The sequence below is a fragment of the Rhea pennata genome, chromosome 2 (genome assembly GCF_028389875.1).
Source record: "Rhea pennata isolate bPtePen1 chromosome 2, bPtePen1.pri, whole genome shotgun sequence".
NCBI lineage: Eukaryota > Metazoa > Chordata > Aves > Rheiformes > Rheidae > Rhea > Rhea pennata.
This window is the reverse complement of record NC_084664.1, coordinates 21524074-21551419: the sequence shown is the minus strand read 5'-3', so window position 1 is coordinate 21551419 and position 27346 is coordinate 21524074. Positions and strand designations below refer to the sequence as shown.

The following is a 27346-nucleotide window of genomic DNA, read 5'->3' as shown; positions in this document are numbered from 1 at the left end:
ATTTTCTGAAACACAGCTGAGTAGCTAGATGTTAACCTGATTTTTCAGTACATTCTTGAACTAATTTAACAGGCAGTCAATTTACACTAACCTAGATTAATTGCTCTACCAAAGTAGAGGAAAAAATATTTTAAAACAGGCAAAGTGTGATTTGATAGAAATTCAACTAACAGACGTGAACGTTAGTTCGATTCCATGTTGTCAGTATATTTTAAAAAGATAGCCAAACCTCAGCCTTATGTAAAAAGCAGTTAAAAATAATGAAGAGAAATTTATAAAAAGCTATTTTCATGCTGTCCTATGATATAACTCTAATACATTTGCATGTCTAACCAAAATCTAAAACATTTACATTCTTTATTTCTTATTCTGTCAGGTCACAGTCTTTCCATTTAGCAGTGATATGTATAGCACTGTATCCATATATCCACACCTCTTTTTGAGAAGCTGAAGTTAGCCTAGTGGTTTATATGTATTATTTTAACTACTTTATTTACTGAAATCTAAAGATCAAAGGAGTATTACTAGATTATTACATTCTAAAATTTTGCTAGGGTTAGTCTGCGTATGAAACAAATTAGCCCTCTAGCTCTGTTTGTACCTTTGCTTCTTTTGAAGCACAGCACAAGAGAAGCTGTTGTGTGAAAGCCATCTCTGCTGGTCCATGGTCTTGTCCTACAGGCTTCTGTGCTGCAGATCTCATACATCTCATGCTGTGTTTTGGAAATACTACTGAAATTAGTGGCCACATTCATGAATTAACCCTCTCATGTTAGACTATGTGTACCGTTTTCAACATGATTATCTGCATATTCCACATTCTGGTAGAAAGTATCAGTGCTCACGATTAGACAATTTATGCTTTAAAAAAAAATCTCCAGCTGTGTTTTAAACCTTAAACAGTGTTCAAAGAAGAAAATAATACAATGAGTACCATTCTAGATGATATTTTACTTGTGAATTCTTAGTTACTCCAAAGCTTGGTCAGGCTGGTGGAACTAGCAAAATAATTTCCTTCACCCTAAACTGGCATGTGCAAAAATGTAGGCCAAAAGAAGATTTTAAGCACCTCTGAACACAGTTCAGATTGTGAAGAGATCTTTGCTAAGCTGTGAGCAAGTTGCTTGGCTGGCATACTAGCAACAGATTCACTTTGTGGGGTGGAAGTCCTAGCTTATGAAAGGAATTTCTGTGGAAATGTAAGTAAATGGCTTTCATTTTAAAGCACATATGAAAGAATATGAAAGGGTTATTTTTAACGAAGAAAAAAGGAAATATTTAATTTTCTTATAGAAAAGGAATACCTTTCTGCAAAACTTCAGCTATGCTAGGAAATCTGCCTATTTATCTGCATTTTGATTGTGATTTTTTACCATTTTTCTCCCTTGAGAAAAAGATAGTGGATAATGCTTCTATATTTTTAAAATCTTAGAAGTCCAACCAGAAGGTTGCTCTGACATGTGGGCACACTGATATATTTCTGCAGTTTTGAAGGGACCTGAAAGGGTTGTACGGTGCATGCAGGGGTCACCCGCCTTGAACACAGTGCTGGTTGAAGTCTTTTTACATTTTGGGGATGGCACTGCTGCCTCCAGCACCCTCAGTATACTGGAGGCAGCTGGTGGATAAGTCTGAAGCCGATGGAGCGTTCCAGGCAGAATGAGGTTCTGGTGCTTGTCGGTGGCCTTCTGCAGCCACAGTGGACATGCCTTTACGGGCGGGTGCAGGTTAGCAGCCTCCCTGTGGCCGGAGGCCTCCTTCGGCCGTGCGCTGTGGTGCTCTGGACTCAGCCTTTAATTCGACAAGTATATCTCTATAGTTTCCCTCTGAAAAAAAAAAAATAGGAGCTTAGGGAGAATGGATACAGATAAGTAGAAGCCCTTGTAAAACTGAGAATTTGTTTGCCTTACTAAGGCTGACCCATCCATGTTACTAGAAGTCTAAGTACTAGTACTGCTCTTGTGTTCTTGAGAGTGTCTTTTTGGTGGGAAACCTACCTGACGCCGTGCCAGTATATTTTGTTAGCTGAATCACAGAGGCAACAAAAATAAGTGTAAAGATTTCATGTTGTGGCAAGTCTTTTGTTCCTAATTAAAACGTTTAGTCTTCAGAAACTTCCTTGTTTGTGTTCCACAGTTAGACTGCTGAGTAAGAAGTGGGGGGTCTTTATGAAGAAGTGAGTAAATTCATTTTAGCTAACTGAATCTGAAAAGTGAAGCACATGATCTTGTGGTCTTTCTCTGAGAGCAACTCAGCTAGTGTTTTGGACAGCTAAGTGTCTGAATATCAGGCCCAGGAAAAAATGTTACAGAATATTAGAAATTACATGGATGGAAGCAGGCTTTACTGGAAACCTTGGCTAAGCTTACATTGTAATTGCTGTGCTGAACCAGTAAACAGCTGCTGATCCTGTGATCTTTCAGTGGAAAAACAAGCATTTGTTGTAGTTATTTTTCATATGTATGTTGTTGTTTGTATGGTATTTCAAGTATCCTGTTGGTATTTATATTATTAGCTCAGAGTTTTTACGTTACAATAAATGTATTTACTTATTACAGAAGTACTGACCCTTAAAACATCTGCTTCTCAGCTGAACATCCACGGCTCAGTGGGTGTGGGTAGCTTCTGTTAGCCACTCTTTCATAATATTTTTCAGACTTTGGCAAGCATTTTGAGTCAGATTCTGACCTCAGATGCACTCGTGTGCAATGGGAATAGCTGCACACAAGTCAACAGAATTCTTCTAGTTTTATGTCAGTGTTAACTGAGGTCAGAATATGTCTCGGTGAGTGGGCCAGAATCCTTTCTAATTTTTGCCTGGTGGAGTTTTTTAAGCAAAAACATAAACTCTAGTAGATTCAGACCAATGCCAAAGTAGCTCACACTCTTCTAGGGACTGAATGATAGCAAATGATATGGCAGAAGGTTAATCAAACCATTATGAGGAAAAAAGTGTTTGGTGCCTACTGGCATCAGCATGAGAGCCATAACAACAGTCTGAAGGCCTTGGAAGAGCAGTGGCTGGTTGAAGCATCCCTTTTAGTGATGTGTTGTTTCTTGCCTCTACAAAACACTGGACTTAAAGGGAATGGTTCAGAAACTTCTTTAGGAGAGGAAAGAGGAGTACAGTTTGGAGACACTTGTTATCTTTCCTCAACTTCTGCTGTGGGGAGCAGGCTTTACTGAAATCTCTGTGTTTGTTGTTGAAATGAAGTAGCAATCACGCTGAAGGATTTTGGAGTCTTAGCAAAAAGACGTCATGCACCGCCCGTTCTCCCTTTCCACCATCCTTAGTGCGTTGTCCATGGCCTGCCATTCATGCCTGCTTGGACATTCACACCTCCAGTTCCTGCCATCCATCCGTGGCAATCGTGCTCCAAAGCTGCAGAATGGCCCCTTCCCAGAGGACCCCTCTCCCCAGAGCACTATTGCCTCCTCTGACCCTCGCCACATGAAGAGAGTATAAGATGCTAAGCAGCTCAGGAAATACTGGTTTTGCAGTCAAGATGCTTTCCTGGTACTGATTGTGAATAAATATTATTAAAATGTTATGTAGAATGTGTCATCCTCTGTAGCTCATCCCAGACCAGAGCCTCTACCATGTGCTTGACTGTCTTTACAGTCAAAGAAAGAATAAGACAGTCTTTTTCTTTTGCATTTGCAGGGCACCTACCACCCTCGGTCTTGTTAGTAACTAGAAAATGTTGCCAGTAGGATCTACAAAAAGCAAATATACCAGCTAACATAGCTTACATGGGCTGATATCAGCTGGGACTTCTAGAGTGGAAAGTGTCCAAAAGTGAAAATGTGGTATCAGTTTTATTTGCACAGCATCCCCTAGAGGCTGGTACGGCACCTTACAAACCAGATAATTGAATAATCCTTTCCTGTAACCAGCTGCTGTTATGGATACTGTCTAGTAATTAATGCAATAAAAAAACATGTTGGAATTAATTTGTAACTTAAATAATTTTGGAGATATATTTTAGAAAACAGGTTTCACTCTGAAATAGAAAAATGCATTGCAAATACTGTTTAGAAACATATTCCTTGTAGAACTGTGGAAGAAATTAGCAATTCTGTATTTCTGTTCATTGCTTCATCACCACCAAACTCTGTTTATTTCCCAAATGTATTTTATTACCTTTTAAAACGGATTAAACTGTTACATTTGCTAGCATATAGATTTGATGTTGACAGCACTGTTTTCATAAACTGAATGGGCTTTCCTAAAGAGCTTCAGCATGTACCCAGTGTTTGCAGTAGACAATGGACAGCCAAATCCAAATGCAGTAAAAGGTGGCCTACACAATACATGTAAACACCTTGATATGGTTAATTTAACATGTAAAGAAACCCTATTCACACCCTGAATGAAACCCACTTACATATGAAAAGTGATCAGTGTTTCTCTGAACTTTCTTTTTTTGCTGTGGAAGAGAGTTTTGACATTTCCAGGCTGCAGTGCTTAGTATGCCTCCTTGTGTAAAGAAGGAAAACTCCTGATAAGGCTATTCTGGTGTTGCTGATCTCCTGTGGAAACTGTTGATTGAGCATGGAGAATACAGCAACAGATGGCATAACCCCATACTAGGTCAATAAGCTGTGGAAATACAAAACTGCCAGTCCTGAAATTGGAAACAGGTGGCAAAAATTTCACTTGGAGATTTGGCATCTGTAAGTAATCAGTTACTGTAAGAGATTTGGTCAGACACAAATTAACTTCATTGTTGATTGCATTTTCAATAACTAAAGGAGGTAGCAGCTGTATTTAATTAGAATCACAAAACCTAGTAGAAATACATAGAAAGCCTTTGAAAGAACTTCATTTTCTTTTTACTTGGTTTGGTTATATACTGCTTTAGCTTTTTGCTGTCTTTCCACCTAGCATTTTGCTTGAGAAATGTGTTTTAAAAAAGTAGCAGTAGAGTAAATGGATAGCCAGTGCATCTGAGATCAAGTCTCTTTCACTGAGCTTTCAAACTGCTTCTCATCATCTCTACGTCACTTTCTGCTTCTAAAAATGTAAATAAATAAGCAAACATAGGACATCTGCATTCAATTCAGGGGAGATTTAATTTCAAATAAGGGAATACAAAAGCTATTTTGACTAAAAATGAGCTGTGGTAAAGGAAGATGTTATTATTGACCTTTGTCCTTTCTTGAAAGTCCTCCCTCCCCCTACAAATAATATTCACCTAACTGAAAATGTAGAAGCCTGAAAGTAACCCAGAAGGTAGCTTTCCTACCAATGATAGGAAATTTCAAAGCAGTAAAAATCTGTGAGTGCTAATTTGAGAAAGGCATGATTAATTGGGCCACTTGTGAGCCAAATTAAACTTTAGAAGTCTTTCAAAGGTATCTGAACAGAAGTTATTATTGTATAGGAAGCCAGCCTCCCTGAAACATCTCCAGTACACAAAGGGAAGAAGCTTTGGTGAGGATCATCTGGAATATTCCAGATTTCAAGATTTTCAAGATAACCAGGAAAAAAAATAGATTTGGTCCATGGAAGGAAACCAATCAAGTAACATTAGAGCCAGAGCAACCTTTGGAACTGCAGTGCTCATGAAGATTTAATAGGCAAGATGACTCCTCCACCTGGTGCTCTATGAGGCACATGCATTTGTGCGAATGCAGCAGCACTTATTTGCAGAAATGTCAGGGTCTGTTACAACTTAATTCAGCTCTGTTTTCCAAGAGTGGACATTTCAGTCAGGCTCCAGCCTCCAGTGAGACCCCATGTTTTAAGGGGAGTGGTGTGACAACCTGGGTTCCGAGCATCCACAAGTCCACTGAAATCATTCAAACTTCGGGATGTCACACAAGCTGACAAACTTTGCATTTATCTGTCCCAGAAGGTGTGAATATAATTCTAACTCTTGAATTGTATGTGGATAGTACTAACATAAGAAAGAAACTGGGCATCCTAATGAGATGAATGAGAAGATCAAATGATGGCTGATGTCCGTGGGGACATTTTTTCTGATGACATGAAATTCAAAAAGTGCTGAAAGGCCACCTTGAAAAAAATTAGGTCTCTTTAAGATGCTTATGTCAGGCATCGGCAAAATGTGAAATGCTCAGTCACGTTTAACAATGCTGGCCAAAGAGCTTGGTAGTACAAAACATTCACAAATTTATTTTTCAAGAGATGTTGCCTCATGGGCCCACTTCCCAGCCTGCTTGCCATTGCATAGATCATTACCCCCTTTCTGGCAACAGAATAGTAGTCCTGTCCTGTGGCAATTGCGGCAATTGCTTACATGGAACAGTAAATATCAGATAAATATTTAATGTGAATTTAACTTTTAAAATGTGGTTTAGAAGCCAGAAACAGAGGAAACAGCACCCTGTGACTAACCAGCTCTCTACAGACTGCCACCAGCAACTACTCTCTTATTTTCTGTAATGCACAACGTATGGCTTCCAAATCACTTTGTGAGATTTAACAATTTCTTGGCTGTATGGTGCACATTGCAGCAGCATATTACTAGAACTCTATCTTCTGAGTTTTCTAAGGTGTTTCGTGTGGGAGGCAAAAGGTGAACCTATTCCATGACTAGCAGTTTTGCAGTGTTGCTGCTGTGTGTTAGTTATCAACAATAAATTACCATCTTCTTTTTCCTGGAATCTAGACATTCCACTGGACTTAATGTTTACAGCCTTTCCTACGTGTGGGCAAACCACTTCACTATTTTGCCACTGAATTGAGTAATACTTGATTTTTTTTTATTAGTGGTTTATGGTGTGTTTAATCATGGAACAATAACTAAGAAATAAGAGTAGCTATATAGACTGTTCTATTAAATATAAAATTAATGTAAATTAATTGTCCAGATGTCTGAAGAATGCCAAATAAGCCCAGTGCTGAAACGTAGCACATTTCAGATGTTAAGTTCAAGTGTCAAAAGTCCTAATTTTGAAATTAAAAAAAAAGAGAGAAATAAGATTCCTTTTCTGATACTGAAAAAAGTACTATTGCAAAAGTTCAAGCTCATCATATTGCTCATCAGAGCAGTAGTTTTCTGATTCAGTGCAGAGCTCCAAACACTCCTTCTCTCCCCTCTCCTGTTTCATCTTCGTCTGACAGCCCTGTCTTCTCTGGTAGGCCTGTGATGAGTATAACACCTAATTTCAGGCAATAAGGTTGGTAAGAGGCAGCAGGCAAGTGGGGCCAAGCCTGTGGCTGAGGCTAGGAAGCAATCTGTATGTGCTGCAGGCACTGGCCTCTAGGGCAGCATTGCTGCTTCATCTCTGCCCTCCTCCTCCTCCTCCTCCTTCTCCTCCTCTATGTCAGCTAGGCTGAACAGAAGGGACCCAAGGTGGGGGCTGACACTGTGAATCCTCCTGGGAGAGCACACACCAATCTAGAGAGGCAAGGCAGCTGGGAAAAGGGGAGACAAGGGCCTGGGTGGGGCTGCAAAGTGCTGGTTAAGTGACCTGGGAGCAGGAGGAAATACGTAAAGGTTTCCCTGTCTATGGCTGTAGCTGGACTGATAGAGCTCTAAGAGCTCCGACTGGGGAGTGGTGGAGCCATGAGCTCCGTAAAATAAAAGCTAGGGTTCAGGATACGAGAGGTTCAAGGAAACTTAGAGGGAGTAGTCAATGTGAGTGGTTCCACCCTGGAGGGGGTGTCTAGGGCAAGGCTAGTGCCCCCAAGGGGGAAATGGGGGCATATGCACATGTAACAGGAGGGAGAGAGACACAAGAAGTGGAGAAGGTGGGGGTTTAACCTGTGAATGTTTGAGTACCAATACCTTACGTAGCTAAAAGAAATTGTTTGAGTCGATGTTTGTGAAATCACTAGTATTTAAAGCTTAAGCTGCAAAACAATCTATTGGCGTGCCCAGGTTTCCTGTGGAGAAGTTGTATAAATGACATGGAAAATTTTCTTCTACAGAAGGAAAAAGAATCTCTGTCATTATAGGCAGCTTTCCATCTCCTGACTTCAGCAAAATTGCTGGGGATAATAAAGTGAGTTGTTGCTTTTTCCCTTCTTGCTGCATTTATATGAGAGGAGGAGGAGGAGAAGGTTGCATTTGCTATTTTCTATTACTTTTCTCCTCCAGGACTAGGTAGTCACGTGTATCACTAGGAGTGATACAAGCTTTCACTCCTTTTTATAAACAGAAAATACTAGACGGATGTTTAGAAACTGCTTAGGAAATCATGTAAAAGTAAGCATACACTACGGGGAAAATCTGCAGTTTTTGGTATAACCAGGCAGAATGAGAGATTAATTTCGGGCACAGGAAGAAGCTGTGATTTTTTGTTTTACCATTAGTGGAAAAGAGGAAGAGTAGCCATTAGGAACTATGCAATAAGATGTCGCTAAACAAGAGAAAGGCTCTGGTTCATGCAGGTGTCAGTGGTTTTCATGTTCATTTGGTGTGCCCAAATACACCAAACTATGCAAAATTGCCACATGAATGACGTAAAACCAGAAAATTCAGATGTGATACATGGGCTGTATAATTAGGTTTAGTCTTTGAAACCCCTGAGTATTTATTGTCAACACTGATTAAATATAATGTGTAACAGACTCTTCCTCCAAAATTTGTTGAGGGTACAAATGTAACAAAGGACTTGGGTACTTGCAGACAGAGTGCTTTCATGGCAAACTTGTAGATTTCTAATTGCCAGCAGAATTGAAGCCTTGTGTTATGTACTTACTGTTAACACTGAAATGGCGATCCCAAAGACTTGTGTGTGGGTTTGGAAGCTATATGAAGAGGAGAAACAAAAAGAAACAATATTCATTGTATTGCTTTTTTCTTTTCAATATGTATGTGTCTGAAATCCTGCTTCTTTCTGGAGCTTAGCTGCTCGACTAAAGGCTGCAGAAGAGAATTGAATTGCTGTAAGGTCCAGAGCATACAATGCTCTTCTAGCACTGGGTAACACCTGCAATTGTTCTTTACAAGAAATTGGAAAAACACTATTTGTTTTCTGAGCCCACGGATGGATGTCTTGTATTCACATAGTGTTGTGGTGGTCAAGGCACTCGCTTGGGAAGTGAGAGAGGGTGAGAGTTCAAGGCTCCCCTTACCCTGAAGGAGATCCTCCATCTCATAGGAATGTCCTGGCTTTGAAGTTGTGCCAAAAAATATTGAAGAGTTACTGGAACAAAAGAGAAGAAGCAAGAAGGTCATTGCCTCTGTAGTTTGGTAAATAAATGGAGTCGTGGGGAGCTGTAGGTTTCAGCCTCTTCAGAGAAGCGACACTCTTGAGTCTGAATTGCCCACTTCTTGAACAAGCACTCTGAATTTAGTTCATTAAATCCATGGGAACTATCACTAGCCCTGTTTTAAGACTAAAAGAGTTAATGCTGAGAGACAGGTCTGTCAGCGTGAGCATGAGCTTTCTGAAGTTGGAAAGTGGGAGCAAGTGAACTGCTCGGTTGAGGAAGAAAAGTGGCTAAGCCAGCTCTTCAGTCAGGTATGGAGGAGTGATCTTCCAAGGTCCTTTACTGACTGAGCCTGAATGCTTCCTTTACTGGATCTACTACAAGATAGTCCAGTCTTTACATTCATCTGAAGAGAAAATACCATAGACTAGACCTATTGACTGTAGGGGTTTGGAAGTGATGAGCCTGTGGGATGTCCTGTACCTATGCAGTTACCTGTGAGAGCTTAATAGTCACTTGTTGAGGACACCTAGATATCCAGGATTTGATAGTTTATCCCACTAAGCAGTCAGGTATTGAATTATAGATCCATTGTGACCAACTATTCCTTTGCGTTAATGAATGAGGTGTACACGTTGACGCAGGCAGCAGGCATTCAGCAAGAAAACAGTTTCATTTAAGATGAACTCCTAAGCAGAATGGAGCTGACAGCTCTGTAGAGGATGTGCAATAGTTCTAGGAACTGTTTAAGTCTCATTTAAGATCACAAGATTGAGTGGTTTCACAGTGTGGATGTAAGTGGTCCTGAAGTAGACTTGCTAATTCTCTGCCTTGAGCTGAATAGAACAAAACCAAAAGGATTATGAATATGTTCTTGAGAAATGTAAATGTGATTTCTAGTATCAGATTCCAATCCGGAAGCAGGTAAAATGTCTGCATTGCATTCCTACAACAGTGAATGAAGTCAAGCTGTTATTGAATCAGTTCTCCATGCAAGATGCAAAAGGTTTGTTTCCAAACCTTACTGTGGCTGCTGTGGCTCTGGGTGGGCTGTCAGCCAGTCTGTGGGCTAAAACTTTGGCAGAAAGCAGCATTAACACAGAAATATAATAATGCTGTAAAAGATGTCTTTTCATACAACTGACTAGTGCTTTACTGTCATTGAATCTCAAGGACAGAGTATCGGGAATGAAAGCTGACTGTTGGCACAGTGCTTCTTTTGGAAAGGGAAAAAAACAGCATGTTGAGACAGCATTACTATGTGTTTGTTAGGAAAAAAATCTGTAGTGGGAAGAATGAGAAGAAACAAGAGGCTGGTTTTTCAAGTATATTTTACGGATCTATTTTCAGCCTCTTTCTCACAAAATAGGCCACTTCCCAGATGACTTGCTATTCTCCCAGTCTTTTCTATACACCAAGTAATCCTGTCTTTGATTAAAAAGCTGGGAGAAGGTAAACAGTCAAGTGCTGATGTGTCCAACAGCTTTCAAAAACCACTGTATTCTTATTTCCAGACATTTTTTCCCTGTTTTTTTCTTTGAATTTACTTTCTAAGCAGTGACAATAAAAACCCTGAACAAAAACTTGAGCAAGTGCTAAGTAGAAATGCTACTACTCTGCATCCAGGAAGAAAGCAACCCTCCTTGGGAAGCCATCCCTTGTAGAACCATGATTTCAGCTCTACCAGTGCACTGAACACTGAGCAAATTCATCTAAGTTACTGAATTTACCTGGTCTGAGTTCAGCTCCATTTACAAAATAACCTCCCCAAAATATTTAAGCATGCTTGTGTTTTTATAAGAAATATGCTCTCACTGTCTAGTTCTGTGTCTTACTTGATCTTCGCACGTTACCTAACGTCCTATCTTCCTCTTAGAAAAAACATAGGCACAGCAGAGAGGATTGTGTATCGGTCGTTTCCTAAGTGTAGAATGATGTCATTTGATGTGGCTCATCCCTGCTCAGCTTCCAAAGCCCCGTGTGTTTTGCAGTGCTGGAGTATTCGTCTCTGCCTCCTGCTTCAGAAAGCACACAGTGTCTTAGTAAAGCCATCCCAGCAGGAGTGCTGTAAAGCTGTTAATGTTTTTTCGTGGGAATGTTGTGGTAAAATTGGAATGTATACAATAAAAAGAAACCACGCACATTTATTCAAACTTATTGCAGAACGTGTCTGTCTGAATAACTGTTCATGCAAGTTCCTTGTGTTAAAAATGAATGTCAGCAATGCAATTTCCTCATTTTATTAAGACATAATGGAAGTTCATGTGAGCAGTGTCAAATGTAAAGTATATTAACAACTACATTTCTTTATTTCTAAATTGTAAAACCCTTTTATGGGTGTTGAGTCCTTCCAGGCATGTTGTTTAGCTAAAAATCCCAAAACTCTCTGCACAGTTGTGAAAAATGTGCACTTGCTTCACTTTACTCCTAATACAAGCACAATCCATAGTCCCAGTTTTCTCTCTTTTGGCAGACGAACAGAAAGGCAATATACTCCATCTAATGGGCAGCCCAATTAAGCATTTTCTAGATAATTTAATTGCTTTGACAAGTCTCAAGATTGATGTAATATTCTCTCTTCTATTGCTACAGTGTCTCTGCCAGTTTTCAAGTGGATTATTTCTGTTCTGCCAAACAAAGAATGAGTTTCTATCATTCACATCTCTAACTGGCATAATTCTTATTTTTATGTATCTGTTTCTTGATAGGTTTAATACAGCTGTTCTTTGACTCTAAATACCTATCTGCAACAATTTCCCCTTGATGTATGATATATTTATTTTTTTGTTCCCACACTGAGTCCAGCAATGTAGATTTTGTGCCAGAGTTTTAAGAACAGCCTCAGCTCTAATTTCCTCCTATTAGTGTGCTAGAAATGTGATGTTTTTCTCCAGCAGATCTCACAGTGAAACTAAAATGAGAATTTTCCCTAAGAAGGAGTTGAAGACATTTTAGATCCATTTTAGTTTCAGTGACAAAATTATCATTTGATAAGATAGAAAATAACTTGCTCCTTCGCAATAACAAAGAGTCTATAAAAAATAAACAATGGCATTTCAGTAATAAAATTGTATATAGCTATTATCTAGCACTTGTCATCAGTAACACTGAATATGTTTTATGTTTTACAGAGAAAGCTAATATCATGATCTGAATCTTACAGATAACAAAAGTGAAGTTGACCTGTTGTGCAAAAACACTGTAAAAAATGAAGTAACCCGTAATATGTTTTGGTTTCTTTCCTTTGTAGAATCAATCTCTATAGCCATTATACTTACTGTATTTTCCTAGATATCTTTTGCCCTTCCTGGAAAGTTGAAAGGTTATAACTTCTGTAGAGGCTGATCTTATAAAGGGCCATATTTTTTGGTTAACTGAGTTACCAAATAAGATCAGATTAACACTTTGGAGCCCCTTAGGGTTTAAATCACTACTATGTTTTCAAGAGTTCAGAACATACCTCCTTAACACGTATGAATCGAAATGTAAAGCAAGAGATTAAAAAGTTTTGTACTATTCTCTAGAAAAAAAAAAGAAACAGAAATGAGTGAACTGGGCAAATGTATAGGGAAATTTATGTTGGGCAGTAATTTGGAGTTGAGGACAAAGAGATACTGAAACAAACTTCAAGCCCTTCTTTTAAAAAATTATCATTATCATTTCTTGACCATTTTATCCCTACAGAGTAGGCCTCAAGAAAAAAAAAACATAATAAGCATAATTCAGTGTGTCTGAAAAACTAAGAAAATCAGTTCAAAGACTTATTGAGAATTTTAGACTATTAACATTTCATATATTTCTCAGTCATTGATGACCTAGGCATGTAACCCCACCATGTAAGCCCAGTGAGACAGTCTTTGTTTTTACTGACCCTTGGAGAAACTCTCTTGTTTGAAAGTGCCAATTTATTACTTTTAGTTTTAGCAGGATATTTCATGAAAACCCTGCCTTGACACCACAGTAGGAGTAAGTCCTGGCGCGAAGGCCTAACCTTTTGTTAAATTAATTCATTAATTGTCCAAATGATCAAGCTATTTGAGTGCAGCTGTCATAATCTTTCTGAATCCTAAGTCACTGTTGAAAATTTCACGTGAAGAAAATTAAAGAAGATACAAAAACTCCTTATTTAATCCAAAATGAAAATGGAGAGATTTTAATTTTGCATTCTATCTGAGATCAGTGGGTGCATTTTAGAACAGAGTTGAAGTAAAGCTCAGGCTCTGCCTCCACAAGCAGTTGTAAATTTTCATCTTTCCATCTTTGACAACCATCCTTTACCACCACAGTGGAAGCAAAGCCAGGCAGCTTTTTTTCTTTCTTTCCTTTATATATACATACATATATATATATATATATATATATATATATATATATATATCAGATAGTATTGCCTTGCCCATTGCACGTTTCTGGGCAGTTGCAATTGTTTGTTCATTTTCCAGCTTTCCAAATCCTGAGCCTTGTGAAATGACTAACACCGCAAACCACTTCCTTTCCTCTACGGAGAGGGAAATGGGAGGGAACTGAGGACACAGCAAGCAAAAAGTTTCATGTTTCAGGCGCTGGGGGGCTACGCCACATAATCTATTTTGTTGGAAGGTGTTTGCCTTTATTTGAATTCTAGGCTGTTGTAGTATTTATTCAGGCTCTGTCTTGGCGAACTGCCACAGACTCAGTAAGAAACGAGTTAGTCCCAAGTAAGGAGCTTAGGAGTGTGCCCCTGTTTGCAAACAAACTTGATAACAACGTGATTGCACTCTGTTGGGCTCCTCTGTCAAGGGAGGAGAGAGAAGCTCTTCCGTGCGTCAGTCAGGTTTTGTGGTATCGGCTGAAGTGTTATGTCACCTTTCTTTTAATTTCCAAAGCACAGGGTCACTCATATTTTAATCTGTATCTGCGAGATATTTTATATATAAATGCGTGTATATTCAGTTCCATTGGGCTGATACCTGAGCTTGTTTTCTTGCCTCTATCTCTCTGTTTTTGCCACCAAATCTGGTCTGGTTGTCCTTAGCATGAATACTGACGTTGATCCCTGTCCCTGACGGGGCTGCCCGGGAAGCCAGTCACCCTCTGATACTGCCCTGGCATCCATGAGAGTGACAGGCGTGTGGAGAACCGGCCGGCACTGTGATGGCCAGAGCGGGGTCCCTGTGGTTAGTGCTCTTTGCCGCTGCCCACTACAAAAAGACGAGCACTGTCTTTGCTGATCTCCTTTCCAAGAAATGGGTTTGCTTCTCTCCTAGCCTTTGGTTTTCCCTCAGGCTAAAACCGAAGACAGCCCTTCTGCTAAAGCTGCACTTGCTCTTGCCTGGTGGGAAGGTTGTAAATTGGCCAGACTAATGCAGATTGCATATCCTAGATCTTTGCCCTCTTTCCCCTGGACAGCTCCTGCAAAAGGAGTTCCAAATATATGCTCCAGTTAAAATTATGAATGACTCTCATTTTTGTATGCTTTTCTCCACTGCCCAGACACAGAAACTAGTTTTAGTGATGTGATTGTAGAATCTACAATCTATTTTTTCCTCCATTTTTGTCATCTACATGAAATGAAAACCTGATAGAGCTAGATGTTCTAGATCATTGCATATTTAGAGACACATGGAGCTACTGGAGAGAGTCCAGCATAGGGCTACAAAGATGATCAGAGGGCTGGAGCATCTGCCCCATGAGGAACGGCTGCGAGAGCTGGGCCTCTTCAGCCTGGGGAAGAGAAGCCTGAGGGGGGATCTTATCAATGTGTACAAGTACCTGAAGGGAGGGTGTCAAGGGGATGGGGACAAACTCTTTTCAGTTGTCCCATGTGACAGGACAAGAGGCAATGGGCAGAAACTGAAGCACAGGAAGTTCTGCCTGACCGTGAGGGGGAATTTCTTCCCTGTGAGAGTGACGGAGCACTGGACCAGGTTGCCCAGAGAGGTAGTGGAGTCTCCTTCTCTGGAGATCTTCAAGGCCCGCCTGGATGCAACCCTGTCTAACATGTTCTAGGTGACTGTGCTGAGTGGGGAGGTTGAACTAGATGATCTCCAGAGGTCCCTTCCAACCTTACTGATTCTATGATTCTGTGATTCTGTGATTCTGTATCTTCCAGCAGAAGGAATTATTTGTTCCTTCTGTTTAAGCCTGAGTCTGAAAGAGCAGCTGACCCACCATGGGACTGGCAGCCCTGCATCATTGCAATGCATTGGTTTATTGGATATTTCAGGAAGAAGAAAGATGCTTCCAAATTGGAAATGTGAGGTGGACATTTAGGATACAGCTCTAAATGTCAATGTATGATGTTGACATAGGCAATCTACCTAGTGAAGAGAAAAAAAGCCTTTCTAAATTTGTGTCCGATGAGCTTAAATAAGGCAGAGTTGGTATTAGTATTCTCTGGAAAACCCCCGAATCTAGATTGGGAAGGCAAGAATTTGCATATAAATAGAATATTATAGAGAGAGCTCTGTTTCTCTTAACAGGATGTTTTTTGTTGAATCTTTTATTTTTTGCTGTTTTTAGGCAAATAAATTTGTGGCTTATTACTTTTTTGATATAATAAGTTTTAGATAAATGATAAATTATACAAGAATTAACATTTTGACATTATTGCTATAATTGTTAATAATAAAACATCAGATCATTTAAAACTTTCTGCTTTTTTACGCTGTACTTAGATCATCTGAAAAAAAAATGAGTTTACATATTTTCTATTGTGTGCCAGGAAAGCAAGAACATTACAGATATTATTCCTTTATGTGCAAATATCACTTATTGTAAATATTCATCTAGGTACACCTGGATATCTATATTACTAATAATTGGATATGCTATGGGAATATGGATATGAAACCTATTTGTGGGAATGCAAATATTTAGTTATGTTCAACGTGCTGAATATGGATGGCTACAAGTAAAATGCCAAAAGGAAGACTCCCAGCACTATTGAAGGTATCAAGAAGGAATTGTTTTCTGTTATTCAGGTGAGTTTAGGAGTTTCAGGCTCCTCTTCCGTAATGCAAAATGATGTGCTGGGAAGGAGGAGAGGAAAGTGAGGTCAGGGAAGTAGGCTTCAATCTACAACTCCTCTAGAAAATTTTTAGAGATCTCCAGCTGAAAAAGGTTGAAGGCCAGTGTTAAAAATTGTTTGTAAGTACAGCAAAGACTAAAAGTATGTGAAGAGAAGCTGCATTACATTTACAATAATACTGAGGCAAGTACAAGAAAACACTTTACACTCACATTTTGCAACTGGAGAATTTATTTCAGTGGTGCATTGTATACTGAGACTAAATACCCTGTCTCTGTTTCACTAAAAGTAATGGATAGACACTAATGGCATGTTTTTGAATTTTTTATCACAACCAGTGAAACCCACCTTTCTGACCTGATCCATCTGAAAGCTCTGGAAAATATCACATAAATAACAATACGTCTGTGGAGTTTTAAATTAAATCAGAACTACACAATTCTGGTTTTTCTGTTAGTTTGTTAATAGGGAAGCTGAGTAGTATTCAAATTGAATTCGCCATGGCTGGATATCAAACTTTATTTAGAGCATCTGTTGTAAGGAAAGGCTAAATGAGAATCAATTCCATTATCATTTTTTGCAGTTTCTTTGCAAAGTTACTTTGTCTCCCTGTCTCAAAAAGTGATGGGTTGCAATAACGAATTATACTCTGCATTGTTAATCTAAGTATATTTGGGGTTTACTTTTCCAAAAGTAATATTAATGGTGTATTCCTGTGGGATGCAGATGACTATGAGCCATGTGAGAGCATAGTAGCTGTGAAATGTTAAATGCCTTCTGGTTCTGTTAGCACTGGCATTCCCCATGCTCTTGGGTCACTGTTTAAAACTCGGTTGTGAAAACAACTTAAAATCTGTCTTGTTTGCAGTGCAAAATGATTTAAGCACATCAAATGATAGAACATTGTTTTTCTTTTTTAAATCTCCTTCCTACTGTATTGCCCACAAAAAGCTTGGTAGTGCTTAGGTTTTTGATGATGACAGATACCACTGTTGGCTAACCAAAGCTTTCTTTTTCTGTGTTGCCCAATGCCTTCAAGTTAGACTACAAATCTGTTTGAAGCAGAAGTTGTCTTTTTTTGTTGTTTTTCTGTGTATAACCAGTTAGCAATAAACTTAAGTCCTGGTCTTTGACTGGAACAGACAGGAAATGTGGCAATATAAATATGTAATATATTTTAAAACTATTATCAAGTTATTTCTAAATTAAATATGCATATTAAATTATTTTTCAAATGCACGTTAAATTATTTTATTTATGTAGCTAGAGAGTAAGAGTGAAGCTGGAAGTTAACAGTAATTCCCCAGTGTTGATGTATGTTACTCAAAGTTACGGTATTGTTACAAGTAGATTCTTGACTTTACATTTTAATTTCATGGTATGTTTATACTAACAATTGCAACACATAAGTAAATCAGATAAGAAAAAATAACCACAGCAGCTATAGTTCTGATGAAAATAAAGTTACAGGAATGCTGTAATATATTTTTTTAGGATGCCTTATTGTGACTAAAAATAATTATTGAACAAAATCAGGTTGCAAAAGGAAAAGGTTGAATTCCTACCATGGATAAAATATACGTGTAAGGAAATTACCAGTTACATTATTTCCCTGCCAAAATATCTATTATTATTAATAACAACTCTATTAAATATTATTCTTAGTTTCTATTTACTTTACCACTGCAGAAAAAAGTACTTGGAGAGCTAGAGTGGATTTTAGAATATGCAGTAACATTACAAAGTTTAGGTATGGCTATATACTGTTCTCTAACAGGCTTAAAAGCATTTATCATCTGTAAGTACTCATTAGAGTACTGGCTTGTATCACCATTTATAGCACAGTAATTATTTATAGGACAGTGCATTATTATTTCAGGTATTGTTTGCTGTTCCAAGCATGCCATAAAACAGTAGTAGTTTCAGTGTCATGATCACAGTCTGTCATCATTCAGGATTTTATTATCATTAACCTCCAACAAAGCACTCAATACGGAGAGACCCCAGCCTTCTCCCTTTGCAAGACATGGAAATTACCACTCCCTGCTTGGGGAGAGTAGGATCATGCTATATTTTGTTGTAAAACATAGTATTAAAATTCTCTTAGCAGTGTCTACCAAGCTTTAAAAAGAAAATGGCAGGATATATTCTTCAGCATTTTTAAAAATCAGGATCCAAATTGGCCCAAGTGATTCTGTGCTAGTTGTCACAGCAGGATATCTGTGTAAGAACTTAGGTGCTTTTATTTATGATTTATGATGTTTGTTAAGAAACATATACTCTCGTTAGCACAGACATACTGAAAGTTAAGCATACGCTTTAGTTCTTTTCTAAGTCAAGGTCAGACGGATGGAATTTGTCCTTGTCCCAGTGAGTCAAGTGCTGCAGAAGAAAATGTCTCTCTAGTACAGTTGTTTGTAGACAGAAACAGTTTAAACTGGAAATTCTTCTTAGAAGTCTGATTTATTTTGCCCTAATATAGTGCATTCAATATATTGGTACTCTGCTTGGAGAATCTTTTAAAGGGAATTTTCATGGTTAGAAGGGTATTTCACTTCATGTTTCCAGATTTTGTATCTTCCACCATAATTTTTTGGTTCCTCATCTTTACATACAAATGTTTGCTATAGAAATAAAGATTCATGAGACAGGCTATAGAAAGTTACTTAAGTTAAAGGAGTGTGGCATTTTCAGTGTCTTAATGAATAATTTTGTGTATTCAGTATTTGATTTTGCTGGCATTTAGATTGCGGCAGATTTAGAAAGATGATACTATATCCCACAAGCAATCTGTTAAATAGTGGTCTGTGAGTATTTCTGGGGTCTTAATAAAAAAAAACACACACCGGTCTTGTTGATTGTGATGCATTTATGAAATTAGTCCAATTGCAGAGTTGGCCTAAATATGTGCAATCATGAAATGTAATTAAAGCAAGTTTTCTAGAAATGCAATTCTTAGTTCATAGAAAAGAAAAGGAAAAAAAAACGTTAAATGAATGCTAGTTGATATACCTACCTAACTTCTTGGTTTCAAAACATTTTGTTTCCTTTTGTTGTGCTGCTATCATAAAATCTTGAATGCTTCTTTATCTTGTAAAGTGAAAGCTTGACCTTTATTCTAAATAAAGCTTCATGCAGACAAGGCATCCTACTAAATCAGAGCTCTTTCACTTGTCAACTTCTGATGTTTAATTTTAGTTTTATCGACTTAAAATTTTTCCCTTTTCATCTGAAGGCACACTTGGCAAAGCAGAGAAGCTGCAGGCTGGTTCTCTCAGTCAGGTGGCTTCTTCCCTTTCAGCCTAATTTTTCTTGGATACCTCAATTTGCAAATCATGTCTGTAAGAACAGCTTACAAAGTTCACAGTATTGAAACAAAAAACCTTCCAGACATACTCATTGCGGTAGATTTCTGGCACAGATTTGTATTACTCTTTGGGCAGCTCTGTGTATTTTGAAGTATATGAGACATCTGCACACTAAAAACCTCAGACTAGCAGAGTGGCCTCAGAAGTCAAGTCTCAACATATAAGAAGAGGCGGCTTTCAGTTGTTTTTGTTCCATCAGGTAGTTAATATAGTTGAAGAGCCTGTTTGGTACCTGTTAAAACATAAGTTGAGGTAGTCAAAGAACGACTGGCTGCAGGGCAGTTTAGGCTACCCACTCTAAAATCTTTTAAAAGTGTTTTTTCCTGTGAGTCTGTAAACCCATGGATAAGGAAATGTGAAGCGCCTGGCTTAGAGGTGAACAAAAAGGAGTCTGTCTGTAATTGTCTCTTACTTCCCCAATTTCCTTTCTAAATACTCTTCTTAGGTCTTCGCAGTCTGTGTGAATGGCACCTGATGCCCAGCAAGGCTTTGGTAGTGATTCTGGTTGATCACATCAGCTACCCAGGGCTGAACTCATCAGCTGCAACAACAAGAGTTTCTGAACTCCCAACAACCACTCCTGATCCCAGAGCCATAAAAGCTTTTTATAAATTGCTTTCCCTTATCCTCAACCCCACCCCCTACTCCGTTCAACACAGAGTTGAAATCTTAAATTTTAACTCAACCCAGAGGAAAAAGAAAATGCATACATAATCATTTTCTTTTGTAATTTTTATGAAGACTTCAAGCACAACAGCTAAATCATTGGACAGAAACACAGGCTTAATTACATGTTCATTATAAAATGCTGGACTCTGTTTTCACTTGCTTCAAAATATTACAGTATAGTATCACCTCTAGAGACTTCATACTGAGGTGTTTGCATGCCAGTGCCAGAACTATGTATAGCACCCCTGTGACAATATTAGGCCGTAGTGAAAACTGTTGGTCCAATTTTAATAGATTTTCAGGCTTATCGTAGCTCTGAGTCTCTACACGTACAGATTACTACTCATCTATGTTTGCTAACATTATGATTTTATTCTTAATCAGATCTTAACAGAATTTGGATGCTTTCCATTTGATTTGAATGACATGTTCTTCAGTGTTGTTTAGGTGCAAGCTCTGAGATCTAAAAGATAGGAGTATAATTCTGTGTTACATTTCCCATAAAATGCCTTCTATATGCTCTATCAGCTGCATTGAAATTTCATCCAGAAACATGGAATAGCTCTAACTCGCAAAGTATTGAAATTTTAGGTCTCTGAATATTTTTTATGAGCTGCCTGCATTTAGAACTTGAAAATTAACTTATTTATCTAAGAAATAACTTTCATAAATGACTTATTTAAATTAAATTTATGTAAAATGGACAGGGAAATATTCTTCAGCTCACCTAAGACGATTATTGTTTGCCTCTTCTTTTGGATTAGAGATGTGCAGAAATCGAACCAAATAGCCCTACTGGCCCAGAGCAAAGGTATGACCAGGCCACTGTTCTCTCTCTCTCTCCATCCCCAGCAGCTAAGGAAAAAGTTTAAGGAAGAAGCCAGCCTACGTCATCTCAGATCGTACCTTCAGTATCCTTGTTCTTCAGGACAGCTAACACTGAGTCTGGTGGTAACACTAGTGAGAGCTTTCACAGATAATGATGAAAAAAGCCAAAAAAAAAAAAAAAAGTTTTATATTGAAGGACCTTATCAGTTTGTACTTTTAATAGTTTCTATTGGATTTAAAAGCATATAACATTCACATTCTGAATATAGTTAGACTGTTATAAAGCTTCCTTATGTCAGTATAGCTTCTGTCTGCCAAGTAGTGTTTATCAGTACAATAGCATGGTAACAATATTTTTTATATATATATTTCAAGAGAAAATCATATACTTAATTTAAAAAGTTGAAGCAAGGTAAAAAACTGTGCACTGATGAGGTCTAGGATTTTTCTAATAGCAGATATCCCATGCCAAATGGGATTACATCAGCCAAATTTTGCTGATGTAATAATGCATATCCTATAGGAAAATTATGGGTTTATAGGGAGTAAATATGCAGAATTTCCAAGCCAGTGGGAATATTCCCATGTGCTAATCTAGTTCTCTCCAGCAGAGTATTATTATTATTTTTAAAAACAGTTTATTTTTAACAGCTTGATACTTAGAAAGCACACACATTTTTGTTCAGGAAGTGAGAGAACAAAGTTTAATTCCTTCCTTTACAGATGCTGGTCAGACTGAAGTGAGTAGGATTTAGGATTTTCCCCTAACTTTGGCATTTTTTATTAGCTAATTTAGATGATTCATTCAACGCAATGATTGTTGGCTGTAAAAAGGGTAGACCATAGCAGGAGTGCAAAGTGAGGGTAAAGATGCCTTTTTGCCTCTCTTTACGAATGCAGGCAGCAGAGCCACCGAGGGGCAATCAGGGACCGTCCTTCAAACGGGGGACGGGGATGGGGTCCCCCAGGCATGCAGCCGTTTCACCGCACTGTGGGAACCCCATCTGCAGATGTCTCGCTTTTCCCGCGTCTTGCAGAGGTGCATTAATGCTGTGGATTCTGCTGCAGAGAAAGAGCAACGTTTTCTTTCCGGGAGCCAGCCGCGGGTGTTTTGCATCGCAGGCAGTAAACGCGTGTCCGTGATTGCATCTGAGAAGCGTCGTGTTTGTCAGCTCTCTGTGATCCCGCTAGCGCTGCGGTGAGCCGCTCCACGCTGAAGCGGATAGGGCAGCTTTGAAGAGATTTAGATAAGGGCTGCAGAGGAGTGAGCTGGTTCATCTCTTGAGCTGTCCATCTGCATCTGGCAGCTGATTACTCGATAAAACAGGGAACTCTGGGCAATTTACAGCAGACTAGTATTTTAAGCCTTTTAAGAAATGTGAGGAAAGAGGTTTCAAAAAGTCACCAATTAAAAGAAAAGCCTGATTACTGGAGTGTTGAGGAAAGTTATGGCCTGAGATTGCTGATTTTGCATTGTTGTTAAGTTCTGGCTTCTCTAAATGACAAGGTATCCTTAGCTCACCTTAATTTCAGTGTGATTGAGGGTGATCAAATAGCTTAGGGAAGAAGTTTAGTAGGTTTTTGGGCAATTTCACAGAAAAAAAGAACATAATCACACAGAATCTAAAGTCTATTATAGACTATTTTTAAGCTTTAACTCTTTCTAGTCTATCAAGAATGATGTCTGGCAGACTCCCTTGTATCTGTGACTCCTTTACCTGCTCTAATGCAGGAAAAAAATATTTCTTATTTAAACCTTTGATGGTTAATTTTCTATTTTTCCACCTCTTATGCACCTAGACTATGTAACTAATGTTTATTAAGTGGTGTCTTCCTTTACTCAGAAGCTTCTGCCAAATGAAAGTTATATGGAAATACTTCTACAAACAGTTTATTTTTCAGAACCTTGTCTAGCCTTTGCCTCACTTTTTTTTTTTTTATTTATTTTGCCACAGCTCCTGAGATTCCTTTTTGAACCTTATGGTTCTGCATTTTAAACAACCTCTTTTTCTTCCCTGCACATGGAAACCACAGGGCACCCCTCTATTTCTCCTTTGGGCCCAAATAGTGCAAGCCAGTATGAAAAGTGTATCTGATCTTTAGTGCAGAGTATGCAAAGTCACAAGAGGCCATCAAGCCTTACTGTAGTCCTTCTTAATGATGTTAATTGAAATAAATTAATAAAAAATACTTTGGCTGGCTGTTGGATTGGGCAAACTGGAAACTACTGAAGTATTTATGTTTTTATGACTTGCTGATAATTGTAAGAAGAAGTTATGAAGGAGCATGAATAAAGTCCAAAAGGAATGTGTAAGATGCGCCACCCAGCTCTACTCACCCTTTGCAGGGCACATTGTGGGTGTCTGCAGACTTCACACACCATTCAGTTGTCATAGAATAAAGACAACTTTATTTTTACACTGGAACAGATGTTTGTGGGAATTTCATGCCTCTCGAAAGGTTTATACAGCTGCCCATCCCTGTGGCTTCCAAGTTCCTGCCGTATAAGATCAGTAGCAAAAACTAAACATTTACTGGATTTCAGTTAGTCTCTGGCTCTTTTACTTTCGAGTGTCTGTTTTATTGTTGGACGGTTAATTGATTTGTTCGTTCAGATTTATTTTATTTGGGGAAATGACATCTTTGGCTAAGTAAGTATTAAAGTTAAAAATTTTACTGGAAAAACTTCCAAGGCATAAAATTAACAGGAAAGTAAAACAATTGGGATGTCTAGAGGATTCTACAAAACTTAGTCCAAATTCTTGAATTTTGAATCAGTGTAATATACTACCAATTTAGAATAGGTAGGTACTAAAATAGGTAGGTAGAATATGTACTCTACCTATTCTACTAAAAAATACTAGTAAAGAATAGTTTAACTTAAACTATTAAGTTAAATTTTACAGACAGTAATAACCAGTCTTACTTATTTTGCTTGAATAATCTTTAACCATTTTTTTCCCAAACAGGTGTGTTTTATGAAGTTATTCAGAACTTCCCTCAAGTGGAGGAAAATGTGCAGCTGGAGTCACATATAACCAGCCACAGGTGGAAAAGGCACTCGGAGTCCCTCAAATCAGTTGACACTAACAGAGCCAGCATGGGGCAGGATTCCTCCGAGCCGGGGGGCTTCACAGACCTGCTGCTTGAAGAGGGACAGGACAATGCCACCCAGATTGAGGTAGAAATATATTCCATCTACTTTTTATTCGGCTTGTTAGCTTTGATGGGATGTAAATCAAAGTTCCAGAATCCGCAAAAGTGAAAGTTTAATTCAACCTCGGACTGTTTGCTTTAAAACTTTAACAGCCAGTTTGTCCTCATGTGGACATCATTTCAATCCAAATGGACTCCACTCCCGTCTTTAAGGTTGCCCTCAGTTTAGAGCACTGTAGGGACAGCAGAAGTTGACTATGAACAATTTCAGACCCTACTCTGTGATCAGTTGGTGTGAAACTTCTACAGCTATGATTATTTGTAGGAATTTGCTATTCTGCTACTTTATTTTAGCAATCTTACAAAAAGGCACTGGCAGATTTATTTTTGTCTTTCTACACAGATATCAAGTGTTAATATTATAACTATTGTATTATTATTGATTTTCTTTTTTAAGTACTAGGTTTGAATTTTTTAAAAATAAAGCCTGTGTTATATTTTTCAAGAAAATATACTTTGGAATAAGCTGAGGTGCAATACATTTTCAGTCTTTACTTTCTCTTCCAAAGCAACAGCGCCTTTATTTTTTAATTCTGTGGAGTTCATTCTCAGGCAAACAAAACAGCTTTCAAATTTTGGGTTGTTATCGTACACAGTAATAAATACAAAGCAATATAAAACCCATCTATAGAGATTATGGTGTCTCTACAACATCAGTCAAAAATAACAGAGCTTTTCTGAGAGTTTTTTTTTAAAGCTTCCCAGTTTGCATAATACGATTTTTTTCCCTTTGCATAAACAGGGAACTCACTAGTTTGTAAATGATACTTTAGATTTGCATGTTGATTTATGACTTGTTTGTTGCCTCCCGTGTTCCCCATTTGGCCATACGTGTAGCAGCTCGCTCGTACAGCACCGATCCTGCTTCTAATTATTTTAGTCAAGTGGAAGAGGTCTCAGGTAGAGAGAGGTTCATGTAGCTGGAATTTCCATGGCTTACCTGGGGATGCCGAGCACTGTCACTTGGCCTCTCCCATGTGCTGTGTTCCAAGCTCTTAGAAAGCAGATGGGTGAGAAATCCCAGAGGAGTGCTCACATGTGGGAGCAGTCAGGGAATAAAAAAGAACACTTGCAAATGGCTATACGTAGAGCGATATTTTTCCAGAGCCATCTTTTTTATTGGATTAATAGCATTATAGCGTCCTAATCTCTCAAATATATCATCAACGTCAAGTTTATTAAATTCAGATTCTGTGCTCCTTTGTAGCCCTCTCTTTTTCTAAAGTCTCTCCAGTAAGGTGAAATAACTGAATTGAGGTTTTTAACATTACCAGATTCCATTATAAATCCCTACTACAACACACTGCCACTTTACAAAAATCCTTGGTGCCCCGCTTAGAGGAGGTAAAGTGTACAACAGATATTCACCATGGAAGAATCTGTATGTTGCAAAGTCTTTTGCAGCTTTGGAGCTTATCAGTAGCACTGGAGAGTATATTGATTTTCATAACCCTTCATCTGTGTGTGTGTGTGTGTTACAGTTCTTACTGAAGAAAATCCACAGAAGGAGTGCTGTCTGTCATTCATATTTAATGACACTACAGAATTACAAGAGCCCTTCATCACAGATATTGCTTCTCTCTAAAGTATTCTGTATGCTTACCATGCAAATGCGGAAGCCTTTTCTTTTAGTGGAATCCTAAGGATGATGAGCACATCTTCAATTTTTTCTTGACATTATTTCCTTATACTGATAGGTTTGCTTTCTATTCAGCTATTTAAAAAACAAACAGGGACGTGAAGGAGGGTGGTTAATTTCTGCATGTTATTTTGAAATAGCTTTAAAATGTTTTCTTTAATATCAAATGTATAAACTTATAATATGGAAAAGCTCTTAATATAAATTCATCTAATGTGGAGGAAAACTCAGTTCACTTGACATTCTTAATATTTATAGTCTTCAAATACTGAGATTTTTCATTCATATTTTTCTACTGGAGATAGCAGGAATTGTTTTCTAACTTCACTGCAGCACGATCCCAGGTTTCCCATCAGCCCTAATTCATAGGCTGTTTTAAGAGCGACTTCACAGGTATGTGAAAAAACCTTTGGGCAAGGGTTGTAGGAAGTGCACTGCAAGTCAGTTCATCACATCTTTACAGTAGTCAATATGGACCAGCTCCTAAAAGTGGCAAAGATGATAATGATCAGATTCTGTTTAATGATGCAGGTGTTGTCTCTCTGGTCCAAGGACTAGAGCACGTACAGCTGCTAGGGAGCCTGGGAACATTCACTCGCTATCTTTACTGCAGTGCTTTGCCTCTTGCATCTGTTAGAAACTGACAGTCAGATTGGAAATCCTGTGAAATGATGCACATATTGCTTTCTTGAATAAAGATGTTCTCTTGAACTCAACCCTCTGGAAGTTGAAGTGTATTGCAGAGACTAGCAGACTATATGGAGCTGTAGCCATGTGAAGTGGAGGACCTTAGGAAACATGCAGGATTTGGGGAAGCAGGAGACAAGACCTCCTCTAAGACCCTTTGTGTTGCTGGAAGATAAGAATTTTGTGGGCCACAGGTAGTGTTGTGGTAGCACAAATCCCCCAAACTGAGAGTGCCAAGAGGAAGGGAAAAGGCAGGAACAACAATCTCCGTTACAAGCAGGATCTTTTATGAGTGTGGAATATGTGGTCCTTTTGGAGACCTGATAGTAAGCTGGAGATTGCAGGGTAAGATGAGAATTTAGCAAATATTCATCATAAACGTGTTAAAAAACAATATGACAATCTTGAAAATCTTCTTTCCTTTTAATTGAAAATAAATTTCTGGTGGTGCTGCTGGTGGAAAGAGCCTCAGTAGTTTTGCACCTGCCAGGCTGAGTGGGGAAATGTGCTCTGCACCATAGTTACAGGGATCTCAAAGGCAGGGATTTTGTTGGGGAAAGTCTGAGATAACAGGTGGACTAGTCAAAAACAGCATATCACCAACAGTTCTTCTTTCTAGTGATGTTATTTCTTGAATTTCTGAGGTTACACTAGCTTATATTTTCAAGCCTAACTTGACAGCCCCTTTACCTCTCATAATTAGCTGCTGCTACTCTCTTTTTTAAAAAATCTTTCTTTTTTTCATTTGTTTTGGTTTTAGTTTGGTTCTGTTTGGTTTTGGTTTTAGTTTGGTTCTGTTT

At 38.4% G+C, this 27346-nt stretch overlaps 1 protein-coding gene across 1 annotated transcript in view; it reads left to right on the top strand.

Moving 5' to 3' along the window:
• The window catches only part of PLXDC2 (plexin domain containing 2), a 268814-nt gene that overhangs the window by 102287 nt on the left and 139181 nt on the right, over positions 1-27346 (top strand). Inside the window, exon 2 of the mRNA XM_062569044.1 lies at positions 23974-24185. Within this exon, the coding sequence (XP_062425028.1) occupies positions 23974-24185 (212 nt within the window). The remainder of the gene's footprint in view (positions 1-23973; positions 24186-27346) is intronic.